Genomic DNA, 18,702 nt, shown 5'->3' with positions numbered 1-18,702 from the left:
GTGTTCGCAGTAGCCTGGTGGAAGCAGCCTGATCGCTGTGTTCACCATTCTGTTTTACTGCACGTATACAGACAGCCGCAAACAGTTTCAACGAGGAGGAATGCCAGACTGATACGTGAAGTGAAATAGAATGGTGAACGCAGCGATCAAGCTGGTTCCACCAGGCTTGGTTCACAGAGCAACTCACACTAAACTGCACATGATGTGGCTTGGTGGGGGAGAAACGCAGTAGATCCAGCCTAATTGGATTGAAAGCACAGTAAGAGCACGAGCTGGACAGTCAGGAGCTCCTAGTACAGAGGTTGGCTTTGAAGTTATTCCCCACGCCCTATTTTTAGCTATGGGATTGTTACCGGCTGCGTCCCAAATGGCACCCTATTTCCATTATAGTGCACTACTTTTGAAGGGCACTATCAAGGGAATAGGATCAAAGCGCCTGCGTATTGACTGACTTTTCATGTGTAGTCGTGTGGTTATTATATTGATTTAATTATGACAGATCTGAAGGCCTTTGATGATACTATAGGTGACGGTGTTCACCCATATGCCTGTCCTCTTTGGGAAACCACCGGGTTGGGGTCAAGCACCAGGCCACACACCCACAAACACACACGGCAAGATGTGCACCGGCAGACACGGTCGCCCTGATGCTAGCTACTAGCCAACATTGCAGTTTGTTGTTTATTTTAGTGTTCTTTTTTACTTTATTTGCTCAGGATGTTTCTGGGATTATCTCCTATGACAGACAGAACGGCGGTTACTCACCAAAAATGGACTTTCCAGAACAGGACACTTTTTTTTGTTCCCCTGAAACAGTCCCATTCATACCAAAAAGACGACGACGGAGGTGAGGAAGGAGAGCTGGCGTTCTAGTCAGACTAAGGAGGGCAAATCATCCACCGCTTCCTGGTATTTTACTAGAAAATGTAGAGTCTCTGGACAATAAGGTAGACAAGCTCAGGGTGAGGATTTCCTACCAACGGGACACGAGAGACAGTAACGTAATATACCTGACTGAAACATGGCTCTCGGATTCCGTGCTGAATCCAGCTATCCAGCTTGCTGGATTTTCCCTACATCGCGCGGACAGGTCGAAAAAATTATCCAGGAAAAGTAAAGGAGGGGTTTGCTTCATGATCAACAACTCATGGTGTGACTGTGGTAATGTACAGTGCCTTCGGAAAGTATTCAGACCCCTTGACTTTTTCCACATTTTGTTATTTAAAAATTGATTAAATAAATAAAAAGTTGACAACCAAGCCATGAGGTCAAAGGAATTGTCCGTAGAGCTCCGAGACAGGATTGTGTCGAGGCACAGATCTGGGGAAGGGCAGCAAAACATTTCTGCAGCATTGAAGGTCCCCAAGAACACAGTGGAAGAAGTTTGGAAACACCAAAACTCTTCTTAGAGCTGGCCGCCCGGCCAAACTAAGCAATCGGGGGAGAAGGGCCTTGGTCAGAGAGGTGACCAAGAACACGATGGTCACTCTGACAGAGCTCCAGAGTTCCTCTGTGGAGATGGGAGAACCTTCCAGAAGGACAACCCTCTCTGCAGCACTCCACCAATCAGGCCTTTATGGTAGAGTGGCCAGACGGAAGCCACTCCTCAGTAAAAGACACATGACAGCCCGCTTGGAGTTTGCCAAAAGGCACATAAAGACTTTCAGACCATGAGAAACAAGATTCTCTGGTCTGATGAAACCAAGATTGAACTCTTTGGCCTGAATGTGTGGAGGAAACCTGGCACCATCCCTACGGTGAAGCATGGTGGCATAATCTGTGGGGATGTTTTTCAGCAGCAGTGACTGGGAGACTAGTCAGGATCGAGGCATAGATGAACGGAACAAAGTACAGAGAGATCCTTGACGAAAACCTCAGGACCTCAGACCGGGGAGAAGGTTCACCTTCCAACAGGACAACGACCCTAAGCACACAGCCAAGACAATTCAGGAGTGACTTCGGGACAAGTCTCTGAATGTCCTTGAGTGGCCCAGCCAGAGCCCGGACTTGAACCCAATCTAACATCTCTGGAGAGACCTGAAAATAGCTGTTACAGCGACCTCCCCATCCAACCTGACAGAGCTTGAGAGGATCTGCAGAGAAGAATGGGAGAAACTCTCCAAATACAGGTGTGCCAAGCTTGTAACGTCATACCCAAGAAGACACAAGGCTGTAATCGCTGCCAAAGGTGCTTAAACAAAGTACTGAGTAAAGGGTCTGAATACTTATGTAAATGTGATATTTCAGGGTTTGTTTCACTGTACCTTTTATACCGGCTGTAAACTTTGTACGTGACAAATAAAATTACTTTTGGATTTGACACACACACACTCTTCTCTCTCTTACCCTGCGGTTCAGGGTGGTCTTGCTGCCAAACTTTGTCATCTCTCCGATGCTGTGCTGGGATAGCTTCCTGTCCAGCTCCTCATGCCAGCCTACAGACAGAGACAGGAAAGATGTGGATGAGAAATCAGAGCTAATAACAGACCAATCATTTGACACATTTAGTCATAGACCTGTCCCCGATTTTGGAGCTAAGGTTGTGTGCAATGGGAGTCGTGGGTTTTTCAGGTGGCAGTAGGTGTATGAATGTGAATGTGCGTGTGTGCGCGAGTCATGCATGGGTGTGTGAGTCCGTCTTTACCGTCTGATTGGTATGGATTACCGTCTGAGTTGCTAGTGTCTCCGTTAGCGGGCGCTGCCACACACATCTTCCTGGCGCTACTCAACCCCCGGCTGTTGAGGAAGACGGGCAGGTGGACGATGTTTCTCATGTAGTCATGGCCGTTGATGTTGGAGTCCCTGAGCACGCTGTTCAGGTTCTGATTGATGGCCTTGATGATGATGTGGGGGTCGCTGGCGAAGATCGAGATGAAAGGGCCTTTGGAGAACAGCACCCTCACCTGTTGGAGCAGGTAGAAACACGGTACATATGGTGAGGTTTGTGGGAAAGAAAGGTGTGTGTGTGTGTGTGTGTGTGTTTAACTATCGTAGGTACCAGAAGTCCTCACAAGGTGTCACGCCCTGACTCAGGGGACTTATATGTTGAGTCAGGGTGTGTGTATTCTTTGTTTGTGCATATTCTATGTGGGTTTTCTAGGATGTGCAGTTCTATGTTGGCCGGTGTGGTTCCCAATCAGAGGCAGCTGTCGCTCGTTGTCTCTGATTGGGGACCATACCTTTTGGCACTAGTGGGTTGTGGGATCTTGTTCTGTATAAGGTTTGTTGTGTGTTACCTTAGGACTTCACGTGTCGTTGGTTTATTGTTTTGTCGTGTGTTTATTCGTGTTAATAAACATGTTTGCATATCACGCTGCGCCTTGGTCCGTCCCGTCCGTCAACGAGCGTGACACAAGGATAATAAAACAAGGGAAATTCGGACAAGTGGGGACATTTTGCCGGTCCCCACGAGGAAAAATACTATTTTAAGCTTAGGGGTTAGGTTTAGGGTTAGGGTTACAATTAGTTTAGATCCTCAAATAAATTGATCAGATTACAGAAAATTGTATTACTGTAAATAATAAGAAAAATCATGACAGCTTCTGGAATCTTCGTGAGTGATGTATATGTGTTCTTTGTATTATTGGGACAGATCGTTTTCGGAAATAATTCAATTTGCAGATAAAAGCCCCACACAAGGCGAGGAGCTAGGGAACAACAGTTGGTCAAAAAACATAGCGATGTTACTGCTCGAGGTTATACCACCCTGTGACTGTGTGTGTGTGTGTGTGTGTGTGTGTGTGTGTTTGTGCCTCCTTAGGTGTGTGTGTGTGTGTGTGTGTGTGTGTGTGTGTGTGTGTGTGTGTGTGTGTGTGTGTGTGTGTGTGTTTGTGCCTCCTTAGGCGAGACATAAAAATAGCTGCCCTCCTCCTATCCCCGCAAAACTAGAATAGTGTAGCCATCAGTGTCGGCTTGCAATGCTATTTTATGAATGTCGTACCGTTTGTAAAAGAGGCATTTGCATTGACTTTATTCCTCATTCCTGACCAAGGCTTAAGACTAATCATTTTGGCTATTTAAGATGGGCATATGAGCTACCCAAGTTTATCAGGAGTAATTTTTTGTATATTTGCAATGAGAATGAATGTGTTACACAGCGACAAATGTAGAAGTATTTTCTTATTCGCTATGATCAGCTCGTAAAAAATGTACTAATAGGCCTACAATTGAAATCACCAATTCAGGACAATTTAGCCCACGGTGTGAAACTCCCGGACAGCACTCTTGAGTAGGGCTGTTGCAGTGACTGTATTACCGCCACACCGGCAGTCATGAGTCATGACCGCAGTAAAATTCCACGTGGCCGTTGAGTCACATGAATCTCCTTTTATGCACTCTGGACATGCCTTTGTAGTACCCAACTCACTAACGACCATCAGGTCCTAATGGCCTGGTACTCAGGGCTCTATTGTCCCTCTAACCACTCTGACATCAATGCAAATGAAAACGAAAATCATATCAAACACATATCATCCAAACAGTAGGCCTATAGTACTTTTAAAACTCACCTCACTGTGATGATCAATTTGAAGAAAGAAGTTCAACAGCAGGTTGAAACAGTGTAAAACATGGTTGTTGTGGATGTTGTTTCAAAGCCTAACAGGCTCGGGGTGGCAGGTAGCTTAGTGGTTAAGAGCGTTGTGCCAGTAACCGAAAGGTCGCTGGTTCTAATCCCCGAGCCGACTAGGTGAAAACTCTGTCGATGTGCCCTTGAGCAAGGCACTTAACCCTAATTGCTCCTGTAAGCCGCTCTGGATAAGAGCGTCTGCTAAATGACGTAAATGTAAAATGGACAGCGCTTTCTAAGGTGATGATTAATTAAAAACGCCTACACGCATATTAGAGCTTATGCATAGGCTTATGAGCGCAAGCCCAAAATTAAAATTGTGATTTTGCTATTATACAATACATAACCTACCGCATATTACACATGGCAGAAAAACATAAAACAAAACTGATTTATGATGTCTTTGGTACATAATTGGTCTAGCCTATACTCCAAAATTAAACAAATTAAGAGTAATCGCCGTTGAGTGTGGACTGTATTATTATGCATACTGGATGGACTGGTTACCTTATGCTACGCTCCAACATTTCTATTTATAGCCCTAGGTGATGCTGTTGGTTCATTGATTGTGCAGTGCGGCTTACAGTTAGCCTACAATTAGTGAATTTGCATTGGATTTTGAATAGCCTAGTAATAGGGCATTTTTTATATTTTCATAATTAATTGGGTGACACATTACCTTTAGCTATACAGAATATCTCACCACATGTTTCCATCTCCTCCTCTCTCTCCTTTATTCCTTTCTCGAGCACGCAGACGGGCTGTCAACAGTTTAGTGAAATATGTTTCATTGCAAAAACATGTTACTGTAGATGTTCCCACACAGATTTTACTTGGTTTCCCAAATGAAGCACTGGGTAGCTGCAGGAACAAGGTTGGAGAGCCCATGGCATACAGAGTTTGGCCAGAATATTACCTGTTGGGGCAGCGAGAGCATGCTCCTCAAACAGTGGTTGATGCGTGGAGTGAAATAAGTGTTCTTATACTTATTTCTCAGCTGCTCATATTAAGCACACGCTCCGCTATAAAACCGAAGAAGCCTACAAAACGGACCGGCGGGAAAGCGTGTGGCTTCCATTCGCTATTCGAGTGCATACAGATTACATGTATTTTTTTCCCCTGCCCTGTTCCTGCCCATTTAAAAATGGGCCATTCTAAATCAAAACTAACTTTACATGTTAGTAAAGACGAGATTAAATTGAGAATAGTCACTTGATGAGAGAACAGCTGTGCAGCCTGAGGCAAGGAACAGAGCACCAGCTTATTTCTCAAATCATCAATAGCCTATAGTCGCACCATGCAGCCCATATACAGTATGTTTTGATTTCTAAGATATTTGAAGGTTTGTATCATTCACAACTAAAGTTGCCACATAACTCTAAATCTAGCATATAGGACCAGTTTCAAATGATCACTTTTACGCTCAACATAGGCACTTCATATGTACAGTCGGTCCGTAATGGGAAAAATATCCTTTCTATTTTATTCAGCTAAATTCAATTATATTCTTCTATAAAATCCTCTAAAATTAAATAATGGCACAGGACTTATAAGCATATGTTGTCAGTTAAATGAACAAGCCCACAGCCTATGGCATGGAGCATAGCCAGATAACATAGGCCTACAGTAGGCCAACTCATATTCGGTTCTTCTGAAATACATTTTCTTCATATCATGTTTCTTTAGACCTGACTAAAATAAATAATGTATTTATTGTGATGGTGTATATTACATTGATTTATTATACCTTTTAAAATGTAGATGTTCCAAAGCACATCTGTGGCGTGTATGCTTGGAGGCCTGGAGATGCTAAACGTGTTTATGTTAATTAACGGTCAATTACCGTGAGACCGGCAGACTTTTGCATGACATTAACCGGCTGACAACATTTCATGACCGCCTCAGCCCTACACCTGAGTAGCCTAATTTCATTCCATATTGTCCATTTAATTTTGACCTGCCCTGTTTTTAGGATATGGTGTTTGTTAACATGCTAAGTCATATTCAAATCGAAGTGCATTTTTATTTGATAGGGCGCGCCATTTTGGCAATTTGTCATAAATATGGTCTCCAGTCTGTAGGCTACAGAAAAAACACATAGGCTACTACTCTTTCTACCATAGGATACATAATTTATGTTGCCGCAGCACTGCGTCTCTCCAACAGCACCCTAGAGAGGCACGCTGGGCACGGACAAGATAAATATTTTGCGTCCCTTGACTTTGGCAAAGTGGGCACTGCTTAACATGGTGTGGCATCAGCGCTCACCTAAATAGCCCATATGCCACTGGGAGAGAGAAGTTTTCATTGTTTTGGGCAGAATTATGTGAAGCGGTATGTGTTGTCAGAGGTGCATCCTGGTCAGTTCGATGCCGCCCTCGTCAACCTGCCGCCTAAGTGGCCGCCTAATCCTGCCTAATGGGCGGGCCGGCCCTGTGCGTGTGTGGCGCATGCTGCATGTGTGTGTGTCTGTGAAGGGACCTTAGTTCAACACCTAGCAATCCCGTCAAGTGGTTTGAATCTCTTGGTCGGGGCTACCCCTCAAATTTGCCACAATATATACACTAAAGTATGTGGACACCTGCTCGTCGAACATCTCATTCCAAAATCATGGGCATTAATATGGAGTTGGTCCCCCTTTGCTTCTACAACAGCCTCCACTCTTCCAGGAAGGCTTTCCACTAGATGTTGGAACATTACTGCGGGGACTTGCTTCCATTCAGCCACAAGAGCATTAGTGAGGTCGGGCACTGATGTTGGGCGATTAGGCCTGGCTAGCAGTCGGCGTTCCAATTCATCCCAAAGGTGTTCGATGGGGTTGAGGTCAGGGCTCTGTGCAGCCCAGTCATGTTCTTCCATTCCTCCTCCACCAAACTTTACAGTTGGCACTATGCATTAGGGCAGGTAATAATAATAATATGCCATTTAGCAGACGCTTTTATCCAAAGCGACTTACAGTCGGTAGCGTTGTCCTGGCATCCGCCAAACCCAGAGTCCAATGGCGGCGAGCTTTACACCACTCCAGCCGACGCTTGGCTTTGCGCATGGTGATCTTAGGCTTGTGTGCGGCTGCTCGGATATGGAAACCCATTTCATGAAGCTCCCGACAAACAGTTATTGTGCTGATGTTGCTTCCAGAGGCAGTTTGGAACTTCAGCACTCAGCGGTCCTGTTCTGTGAGCTTGTGTGGCCTACCACTTCACGGCTGAGCTGTTATTGCTCCTAGACGTTTCCACTTCACGATAACAGCACTTACAGTTGACCAGGGCAGCTCTAGCAGGGCAGAAATTTGACGAACTGACTTGTTGGAAAATTGGCATCCTATGACGGTGCCACATTGAAAGTCACTGAGCTCTTCAGTATGGGCCATTCTACTGCCAATGTTTGTCTATGGAGATTGCATGGTGTTGTGCTCGATTTTATACACCTGTCAGCAACGGGTGTGACTGAAATAGCCAAATCCACTAATTTGATGTGGTGTCCACACACTTTTGACCATATCGTGTATGTTGGTTCCATTCTATTCTAAAAATATTTCCGCTACAGCTCACAGTCAGCTAATAACTCCATTATCCCAATGTACAAAAGACATTGAAATATTTGATTTTGTGACCGCTAGATAAATTGCTCTAAACATATGAGTGATGTTGCTTATTCTGTTACAAAGACATCTTTCAGTCAAAAGTTTGGACACACCTACTCATTCAAAGGTTTTTCTTTATTTTTTACTATTTTTTACATTGTAAATTAATAGTGAAGACATCAAAACAATGAAATAACACATATGGAATCATATAGTAACCAAAAAAAGTGATAAACAAATCCAAATATATTTTATATTTGAGATTCTTCAAATAGCCACCCTTTGCCTTGATGACAGCTTTGCACTCTCTTGGCATTCTCTCAACCAGCTTCACCTGGAATGCTTTTCCAACAGTCTTGAAGGAGTTCCCACATATGCTGAGCACTTGTTGGCTGCTTTTCCTTCACTCTGCCATCCGACTCATCCCAAACTATCTCAATTGGGTTGAGGTCGGGGGATTGTGGAGGCCAGATGGGATGGCGTATCGCTGCAGAATGCCGTGGTAGCCATGCTGGTTAAGTGTGCCTTGAATTCTAAATAAATCACAGACAGTGTCACCAGCAAAGCACCCCCACACCATAACACCTCCTCCTCCATGCTTTACGGTGGGAACTACTCATGCAGAGATCATACGTTCACCCACACCGCGGTTTGAACCAAAAATCTCAAATTTGGACTCCAGACCAAAGGACACATTTCCACCGGTCAAATGTCCATTGCTCGTGTTTCTTGCAGGTAGCTTAGTGGTTAAGAGCGTTGTGCCAGTAACCGAAAGGTCGCTGGTTCTTATCCCCGAGCCGACTAGGTGAAAAATCTGTCGATGTGCCCTTGAGCAAGGCACTTAACCCTAATTGCTCCTGTAAGTCGCTCTGGATAAGAGCGTCTGCTAAATGACTGAAATCTAAAATCTAAAATCTAAATCTTGGCCCAAGCAGGTTTCTTCTACTTATTGGTGTCCTTTAGTAGTGGTTTCTTTGCAGCAATTCGACCATGAAGGCCTGATTCACACAGTCCCCTCTGAACAGTTGATGTTGAGATGTGTCTGTTACTTGAACTCTGTGAAGAATTTATTTGGGCTGCAATGTCTGAGGCTGGTAACTCTAATGAACTTATCCTCTGCAGCAGAGTTAACTCTGGGTCTTCCATTCCTGTGGCGGTCCTCATGAGAGCCAGTTTCATCATAGCGCTTGATGGTTTTTGCGACTGCACTTGAAGAAACTTTAAAAGTTCTTGAAATGTTCCGTATTGACTGACCTTCACGTCTTAAAGTAATGATGGACTGTTGTTTCTCTTTGCTTATTTGAGCTGTTCTTGCCATAATATGGACTTGGTATTTTACCAAATAGGGCTATCTTCTGTATACCCCTGTACCTTGTCACAACACAACTGATTGGCTCAAATGCATTAAGAAGGAAATAAATTCCACAAATTAACTTTTAAGAAGGCACACCTGTTAATTGAAATGCATTCCAGGTGACTACTTCATGAAGCTGGTTGACAGAATGCCAAGAGTGTGCAAAGCTGTCATCAAGGCAAAGGGTGGCTATTTGAAGAATCTCAAATATGAAATATATTTTGATTTGTTTAACACTTTTTTTGGTTACTACATGATTCCATATGTGTTATTTCATAGTTTTGATGTCTTCGCTATTATTCTACAATGTAAAAAAATAAAAAGAAAGAAAGAAAAACCTTTGAATGAGTAGGTGTGTCCAAACTTTTGACTGGTAGTGTAGAAGATCCATTATTTCCTTAGAGCAAAGATTTCATTAGTAAACAAGAAGCAGCAAGTTCAGATGGCCTTGCTCCTCAAATAAATTGATCAGATTAAAGACAATTGTATTACTGACAGCTTCTGGAATCTTTATGACTGATGTATAACTGTGTGTTGTTTGCTCTCTTGGGACAGATCGTTTTCGGAAATAACTCAAAGGTTGCACAAGGGTGAGATGTTCAGAGTGATACGGTATACCCTATCACCCTGTGACTGTGTGTGTGTGTGTGTGTGTGTGTGTGTGTGTGTGTCTTACCGTATCCAGCATCTGCAGTACTTTGTCCTGTTCACAGGAGTCCAGGCCGTCTATGATGACAGTAAGACGCGTCTGGTTCTGAGTGAAGCCATCGATGGTCTTAGCCATCCTCGCCATCAGCTCCACCTCATTCTTTAACACCTGAGGAGGGAGGAGAGAGAGGTACAGCGAGATATAGAGATATATATAGAGAGACAGAGGGGGATGAGACAGGTAGCAGGTATGTGTGGATGTTTGTTTTTGTGTATGCATGCATGTGTGGCTGTTTGCAGTGCACCCTACCTTCATGAAGCCCTCGCTCTTGAGCTTGTGCATCTTGTTGGCGGCGCTGTGCAGCCTCTTCCTCTGGGAGTTGAGCACCGAGTCGGCCACCTGCCACCAGGTCCGGCAGTTGAGCACCAGCGCCAGGCCCACCACACTGGCCATGGCGATCAGCACGGCGTTCACCGTCTGGTTGGCAATGTCCACCTTTATGCATTTTGAAATTGTCTTATTCATTCAACATTGGTGTTTTGTATCATAACAGGAGCAAAGTAATTCAGACTTTTTAATCCCATCTGTTTCAGAACCTGTAATAATGCTAAAAGACCAATAAGCAAGACTAATAAACGAAACCTTGAAGACGGCGAGGAGGGCCATGCCGGTGATCAGGCAGCCCAGGATGAAGACGAAGATGACGAAGGAGGGAACGCAGCATGTCTTCTTCCACTTCTTCTTCCCTATAATACAATCCATTTTTAATGACTATCAGAACAGAAATGTGTATTTTTGCTGCCTATGATCAATTTATCATGAAACATAGAAAACAGTAGGCAGAAAGTATTCAGTGGGCATACAAATATTTTGAAACAGGAGGTAGGCTACTAACTAAGCTTGTTCAATAAGAACATTCATTCTCATTGTCTGTTGGGACGTTTGCAACCGTTTGTTCTTAGTTCCTACTGAAAACTGGTTTGTGTATTTACAAATGTAGTGACTGATAGTGACTCAAAGTAGTGCCAATAGTAAAACACATTTGCCCAAGGGGATTCAATAAAGTAAACTGAACTGACTAGTCTGTCCTTACCATGTGATTCCTCCGTCTTGAAGACCCTGAAGAGGCGGCTGGCCATGAAGCCAAACTCCCTCTCACAGGCATCAGACAGGGTGGCTATCATCTCTGCCAGGCTGGTCTCTCCTCCCACACTGGACAGACGGTTGTAGTCCGTGAACAGGAACCTGCAGGGACACAACAGTAGAGGGAGAGGAGTGGACACAAACTACAACTTAGAAAGGCTTTATATGGAATTCATAAAGTCTCCATGAGCACTACATAAATAATTTGCAAATACTTTACAAACCAAGGCATATAATGAAGTGATATAAAAAAAAGTTAATTACATCCAGGACTGATGTGATAAATACGGCATGTGATTGTAGTGTAGATTTCTGGCTTTGCCAAGAGGGGTTTGGTAGTGATTTTGGGTGGGTGAGGAGGGTTGTGTATACCAGATGGGCAGAGCACAGGTGGTCTGTGTGTGTGTGTGTGTGTGTGTGTGTGTGTGTGTGTGTGTGTGTGTGTGTGTGTGTGTGTTATACCTGACTGGCAGGGCGCGGGTGGTCTGTTCGGGCAGGTCAGGGGGGTTGACGAACATCAGTTTGAGCAGCAGCTCCAGGTAGCCAATGTGTCGTGCCAGACGGGTACTGATCACCCACGCCCAGTTCCAGTTCTCCCCCTCACGACGACTGCCAAAGTACACCACCACTACACAGAGAGGGAAACAGTTATCTCCTAACTGGATAATTAACAGCCACCACCACTACAGGACAAATGAAGACAGCCAGAGTTTAAAAACTGTTCCTGTGTCATTGAAAGTGTTTGGAAAAGCTAGTCAGTACAGAGAGAGACAGACTGTTAGAATGATCTCTTAACTGGATCATTAACAGTGTTTGGTAAACCAGTCAGTATAGTACATAGGCTATGCGTGTTAATATGGGGCGGCGCACAATTGGCCCAGCGTCTTCCAGGGTATGGGAGGGAATGGCCGGCAGGGATGTAGCTCAGTTGGCGTTTGCAACGCCAGGGTTGTGGGTTCGATTCCCACGGGGGGCCAGTATGAAAAAATAAAAATAAAATAATGTATGCACTCACTACCTGTAAGTCGCTCTGGATAAGAGCGTCTGCTAAATGACTAAAATGTAAAATGCAAAAATTGTAATATACTGTTTATTCAAGCATTAAGTCCAGTAAAAAGTATGAATCCTTTTTCTAATCTCCCTGCTATCCTAACTACATTGTTACCAGTCTTACAATATTGTTACTGGTATAATACTGCCCTCTAGTGTGGCACATGAAAATAACATAATCCTACTAGACTACTGGACACATAGAAAATGGAGGACAAAATGACAGTCTCACTGAAGAAGACATAGACCAGGGCCAGCAGGCTCAGGGAGACGGCAATGGCCAGCGTGGGGTCGACGGTGAAGCCCAGGACCAGAGCTACAGAACCACACAGCAGCAGGGACAGGAACACCACAAGCCAGGAGAACTGGAACAACGGCTCCACCTGCTGGCCAGCAAATGTCTTCATCTCATCTGGAGAGGGGAAGAAAGGGGGAGAGGAGGAGGGGGTGAATGAGTTCATAAAATAATTTGTTAATATTAACAGCTATCTTAAGATTAACATGTATAACATATTGTTAAAGGAGTAGTTCACTATTTTACAAGAGTGTGCAAAGCTGTCATCAAGGCAAAGGGTGGCTATTTGAAGAATCTCAAATATAAAATATATTTTGATTCGTTTAACACTTTTTTTTGTTACTACATGATTCCATATGTTATTTCATAGTTTTAATGTCTTCACTATTATTCTACAAAAATAAAGAAAAACCCTTGAATGAGTAGGTGTGTCCAAACTTTTGACTGGTACTGTATATATTTATATTTTGAGATCTGGCCGCAGACCCCACTTTGAGAACCCCTGCTATGAATAATACTCTAATTCTGTTTTAGTTCCATACCCTCCAGTTTCTTGAGCAGGAAGGACTTGCCGCTGCCCCACTGGGCGTACAAGCCCACACAGATGGGTGGCTGCATTGTGGGCTCACTGAGGATGTCTGCCAAGGCACTGCTGTACAGGTCATAACCCAGCATGTCTCCGTCAGACTCAGTAGGGGACAGGTGGCCTTGGATGGGACACAAGACAGATGGAATGAGGTTACTTAAAGCTCTACAATATCTACAATATTTACCGTTGATTTAGTTACAAGTCTACAATATTTATATAAGTAATATTGTCAGAGATAGACCTTATATAACAGAACAGCGGCTAAAATGTGACTCCCAGTTTTATCGACTCCATCACACAGGTAATGTCCCTTATGGTATTCTACTAGATTTTCACTGCCGAAAGTAACTGACTGAGCTTCCGGAGAGTAAGGAAACTCACGGGCTCCAAAGATCTGGGTGAGGATGCTCTTCTGGTGGCTGCAGTCGATATTGTAGGGCGTCTCGCCGGCCTTGTTGGGCCGGTACAGCAGGCGGCCATCTTTAGGGTTACGGAGGAGGAGCTCCGCCAGCCTGCGGCTCCGCCCACGTATGGCGATGTGGAGAGGGGTGTCGCCTCTCTAGTGGGAGACAAGTAGGATCAGACTTTATGTCTATATAACTTGAGTCTTTTTTACGTTCTGTATGCCATGTATAAGGTTTATTATACATTACAAATGGGCATAGATAGATTATTGTACAGGTCGTTCGGATGCCAGGTTTAATAAAGGTTAAATGGCTAAATATGTTGTACCTTATCCACAGCTGACACCTTGGCTCCTTTGTCCAGCAGAAGCTCCACTATGTCAATATTCCTCATCTTAGTGGCCTTGATCAGAGGGCTCTCTGAATCCTGAGACAAGGCAACACATGATCATGGTGACTACAGTAGGTGGCTGTGTATGTGTCTGGGTTGTCACATAGTGAAATATGGTTATTGTTTTTGTTGTTGCCTCTTACCTTGGTGCAGGTCTCTGTGTCTGGGTTGCACTGGAGGATATCTCTCACCATGGTGGCATTGCCTTTCTCCACGGCCCAGTACAGGGCTGTCTTGTTATCCTGCAAGAGGTCAAAATGTATTGTTGTAAGGCAGTTGAGGTGAATTGCATGTACTTTCTTCTATCATGTACTTTCTTCTATAATGTAGTGCTGTATGTCGCCGTCCCAAATGGCACCCTATCCCCTAAATAGTGCACTACTTTTGACCAGATCCCCTATGGGCCCTGGTCAACAGTAGTCCACTATATAGGGCAGCCTTTCTTTAAGTATGGGTTTGGGTCGCGGACCTGTTAATGGTGGGTTGCGACGTGTCAGAGTAAATGTACAGTGGGGAAAAAAAGTATTTAGTCAGCCACCAATTGTGCAAGTTCTTCCACTTAAAAAGATGAGAGAGGCCTGTAATTTTCATCATAGGTACACGTCAACTATGACAGACAAATTGAGAATTTTTTTTCTCCTGAAAATCACATTGTAGGATTTTTAATGAATTTATTTGCAAATGATGGTGGAAAATAAGTATTTGGTCACCTACAAACAAGCACGATTTCTGGCTCTCACAGACCTGTAACTTCTTCTGTAAGAGGCTCCTCTGTCCTCCACTCATTACCTGTATTAATGGCACCTGTTTGAACTTGTTATCAGTATAAAAGACACCTGTCCACAACCTCAAACAGTCACACTCCAAACTCCACTATGGCCAAGACCAAAGAGCTGTCAAAGGACACCAGAAACAAAATTGTAGACCTGCACCAGGCTGGGAAGACTGCATCTGCAATAGGTAAGCAGCTTGGTTTGAAGAAATCAACTGTGGGAGCAATTATTAGGAAATGGAAGACATACAAGACCACTGATAATCTCCCTCGATCTGGGGCTCTACGCAAGATCTCACCCCGTGGGGTCAAAATGATCACAAGAACGGTGAGCTAAAATACCAGACCATACGGGGGGACCTAGTGAATGACCTGCAGAGAGCTGGGACCAAAGTAACAAAGCCTACCATCAGTAACACACTACGCCGCCAGGGACTCAAATCCTGCAGTGCCAGACGTGTCCCCCTGCTTAAGCCAGTACATGTACAGGCCCGTCTGAAGTTTGCTAGAGTGCATTTGGATGATCCAGAAGAGGATTGGGAGAATGTCATATGGTCAGATGAAACCAAAATAGAACTTTTTGGTAAAAACTTAACTCGTCGTGTTTGGAGGACAAAGAATGCTGAGTTGCATCCAAAGAACACCATACCTACTGTGAAGCATGGGGGTGGAAACATCATGCTTTGGGGCTGTTTTTCTGCAAAGGGACCAGGACGACTGATCCGTGTAAAGGAAAGAATGAATGGGACCATGTATCGTGAGTGTCACGATCGTCTTCTTGTGAGATATTGGACCAAGGCGCAGCGTGTGCAAAATACATCTCTTTATTTTGGAAGAGAGAAAACACGAAACCGAACACTATCCAAAACTTACAAAACAACAAACGACCGTGAAGCTAAATAACGTAAGTGCACAGACCAGCAACAAACGTACAACATAGACAATTACCCACAAACACATGATGCCCATGGCTGCCTTAAATATGGCTCCCAATTAGAGACAATAAACCACAGCTGTCTCCAATTGAGAACCAATCTAGGCAGCCATCAACATACAAACACCTAGACAAGACATTACCCCATTAAACCTACAAACACCTAGACAAACCAAAACACATACTTCACCATGTCACACCCTGACCTAACTAAAACATTAATGAAAACAAAGATAACTAAGGCCAGGGTGTGACATAACCCCCTTAAGGTGCGAACTCCGGGCGCACCAGCATAAAGTCTAGGGGAGGGTCTGGGTGGGCGTCTGTCCACGGTGGCGGCTCTGGCACTGGTCGTGGTCCCCACCCCACCATAGTCACTACCCGCTTTCGTAGCCTCCTCCAAATGACCACCCTCCAACTTAACCCCACTGGATTAAGGGGCAGCACCGGACTAAGAGGCAGCACAGGACTAAGGGGCAGCACCGGACTAAGGGGCAGCACCAGGATAAGGGGCAGCACCAGGATAAGGAGCAGCACCAGGATAAGGGGCAGCACCAGGATAAGGGGCAGCACCAGGATAAGGGGCAGCACCGGACTAAGGGGCAGCACCGGACTAAGGGGCAGCACCGGACTAAGGGGCGGATCCTGGCTGGCTGGCTCTGGCGGATCCTGGCTGGCTGGCGGATCCTGGCTGGACGGCTCTGGCTGCTCATGGCTGGCTGACGGATCTGGCTGCTCATGGCTGGCGGAAGGCTCTGGCTGATCCTGTCTGGCGGAAGGCTCTGGCTGATCCTGTCTGGCGGAAGGCTCTGGCTGATCCTGTCTGGCGGAAGGCTCTAGCGGCTCCTGTCTGGCGGAAGGCTTTGGCTGATCCTGTCTGGCGGAAGGCTCTGGCTGATCCTGTCTGGCGGAAGGCTCTAGCGGCTCCTGTCTGGCGGACGGCTCTGAAGGCTCATGGCAGACGGGCGGCTTAGCAGGCTCAGTACAGACGGGCAGTTCATGCAGCGCTTGGCAGACGGACAGTTCAGACGGCGTTGGGCAGACGGGCAGTCCAGGCGCCGTTAGGCAGACGGCAGACTCTGGCCGGCCGAGACGCACTATAGGCCTGGTGCGTGGTGCCGGAACTGGAGGTACCGGGCTGAGGACACGCATCTCAGGGCTAGTGCGGGGAGAAGGAACAGGGCATGCTGGACCCTGGGGACGCACATAAGGCCTAGTGCGTGGTGCCGGAACTGGTGGTCCCGGGCTGAGGACACGCATCTCAGGGCTAGTGCGGGGAGAAGGAACAGGGCATGCTGGACCCTGGGGACGCACATAAGGCCTAGTGCGTGGTGCCGGAACTGGTGGTCCCGGGCTGAGGACACGCATCTCAGGGCTAGTGCGGGGAGCAGGAACAGGCCGGGCTGGGCTGGCGACGCACATCTTAGGCTTAGTACGTGGAGCAGGAACAGGCCGGGCTGGGCTGGCCACGCACACCGTAGGCTTCGTACGTGGAGCAGGAACAGGCCGGGCTGGGCTGGCGACGCACACCTTAGGCTTAGTACGTGGAGCAGGAACCGGCCGGGCTGGACTGGCGACGCACACCGTGGGCTTGATGCGTGGAGTAGGAACAGGTCGGGCTGGGCTGGCCACGCACACCGTAGGCTTTGTACGTGGAACAGGAACCGACCGGGCTGGACTGGCGACGCACACCGTGGGCTTGATGCGTGGAGTAGGAACAGGCCGGTCCGTACTGGGAACACACACCACTGGCCTTAACCGGGGATCAGGAACGGGCCTCAACTACTTCCCTCCCTCTACTCGCCAAGGGCTCCCGTAATCCGGTAGCCTTCTCTCCACGTCTCCCTGTGGCAGCCTCCTGCTGCCCAGCCGCCCAAGCCATGTGCCCCCCCCCAAAAACTTTTTGGGGTTGCCTCTCGTCCTTCCGACGATGGCCCTGCTGACGCCGTTGCTCCTCTCTCAGTCGCCTCTCCACTGTTTCACTCCATGGCCGGCGATCCATCCCATCCAGGATCTCCTCCCAAGTCCAAGACCCTTTACCGTCCACAATCTCCTCCCATGTCCAGACCCTTGGCTCCTGGACACGCTGCTTGGTCCTGGTACGGTGGGTAATTCTGTCACGATCGTCTTCTTGTGAGATATTGGACCAAGGCGCAGCGTGTGCAAAATACATCTCTTTATTTTGGAAGAGAGAAAACACGAAACCGAACACTATCCAAAACTTACAAAACAACAAACGACCGTGAAGCTAAATAACGTAAGTGCACAGACCAGCAACAAACGTACAACATAGACAATTACCCACAAACACATGATGCCCATGGCTGCCTTAAATATGGCTCCCAATTAGAGACAATAAACCACAGCTGTCTCCAATTGAGAACCAATCTAGGCAGCCATCAACATACAAACACCTAGACAAGACATTACCCCATTAAACCTACAAACACCTAGACAAACCAAAACACATACTTCACCATGTCACACCCTGACCTAACTAAAACATTAATGAAAACAAAGATAACTAAGGCCAGGGTGTGACAGTGAGATTTTGAGTGAAAACCTCCTTCCATCAGCAAGGGCATTGAAGATGAAACGTGGCTGGGTCTTTCAGCATGACAATGATCCCAAACACACTGCCCGGGCAACGAAGGAGTGGCTTCGTAAGAAGCATTTCAAGGTCATGGAGTGGCCTAGCCAGTCTCCAGATCTCAACCCCATAGAAAATCTTTGGAGGGAGTTGAAAGTCCGTGTTGCCCAGCGACAGCCCCAAAACATCACTGCTCTAGAGGAGATCTGCATGGAGGAATGGGCCAAAATACCAGCAACAGTGTGTGAAAACCTTGTGAAGACTTACAGAAAACGTTTGACCTGTGTCATTGCCAACAAAGGGTAATTAACAAAGTATTGAGAAACTTTTGTTATTGACCAAATACTTATTTTCCACCGTAATTTGCAAATAAATTCATTA

The 18,702-nt window shown here is 46.0% G+C and overlaps 1 protein-coding gene across 5 annotated transcripts in view; it reads right to left on the bottom strand.

Annotated features, from left to right (window-relative positions):
• kidins220b (kinase D-interacting substrate 220b) overlaps positions 1-18,702 on the bottom strand; it is a 49,586-nt gene that overhangs the window by 20,042 nt on the left and 10,842 nt on the right. For 3 of the 5 annotated variants that reach the window (XM_045210266.1, XM_045210267.1, XM_045210268.1), the window contains exons 10-21: positions 14,169-14,267; positions 13,963-14,061; positions 13,612-13,789; positions 13,184-13,348; positions 12,579-12,758; positions 11,759-11,924; positions 11,247-11,398; positions 10,796-10,899; positions 10,463-10,648; positions 10,181-10,321; positions 2,645-2,903; positions 2,347-2,435 (exon numbers count right to left, since the gene is read on the bottom strand). In XM_045210266.1, coding sequence (XP_045066201.1) covers positions 2,347-2,435; positions 2,645-2,903; positions 10,181-10,321; positions 10,463-10,648; positions 10,796-10,899; positions 11,247-11,398; positions 11,759-11,924; positions 12,579-12,758; positions 13,184-13,348; positions 13,612-13,789; positions 13,963-14,061; positions 14,169-14,267 — 1,818 coding nt within the window. The remainder of the gene's footprint in view (positions 1-2,346; positions 2,436-2,644; positions 2,904-10,180; positions 10,322-10,462; positions 10,649-10,795; positions 10,900-11,246; positions 11,399-11,758; positions 11,925-12,578; positions 12,759-13,183; positions 13,349-13,611; positions 13,790-13,962; positions 14,062-14,168; positions 14,268-18,702) is intronic. The other 2 variants (XM_041876711.2, XM_045210269.1) reach the window with 1 other exon arrangement.

The sequence above is a fragment of the Coregonus clupeaformis genome, chromosome 33 (assembly GCF_020615455.1).
Source record: "Coregonus clupeaformis isolate EN_2021a chromosome 33, ASM2061545v1, whole genome shotgun sequence".
NCBI classification, from domain to species: Eukaryota; Metazoa; Chordata; class Actinopteri; order Salmoniformes; family Salmonidae; genus Coregonus; species Coregonus clupeaformis.
The sequence above is the reverse complement of the archived record's forward strand: the minus strand, read 5'-3'. Positions and strand labels throughout refer to the sequence as shown.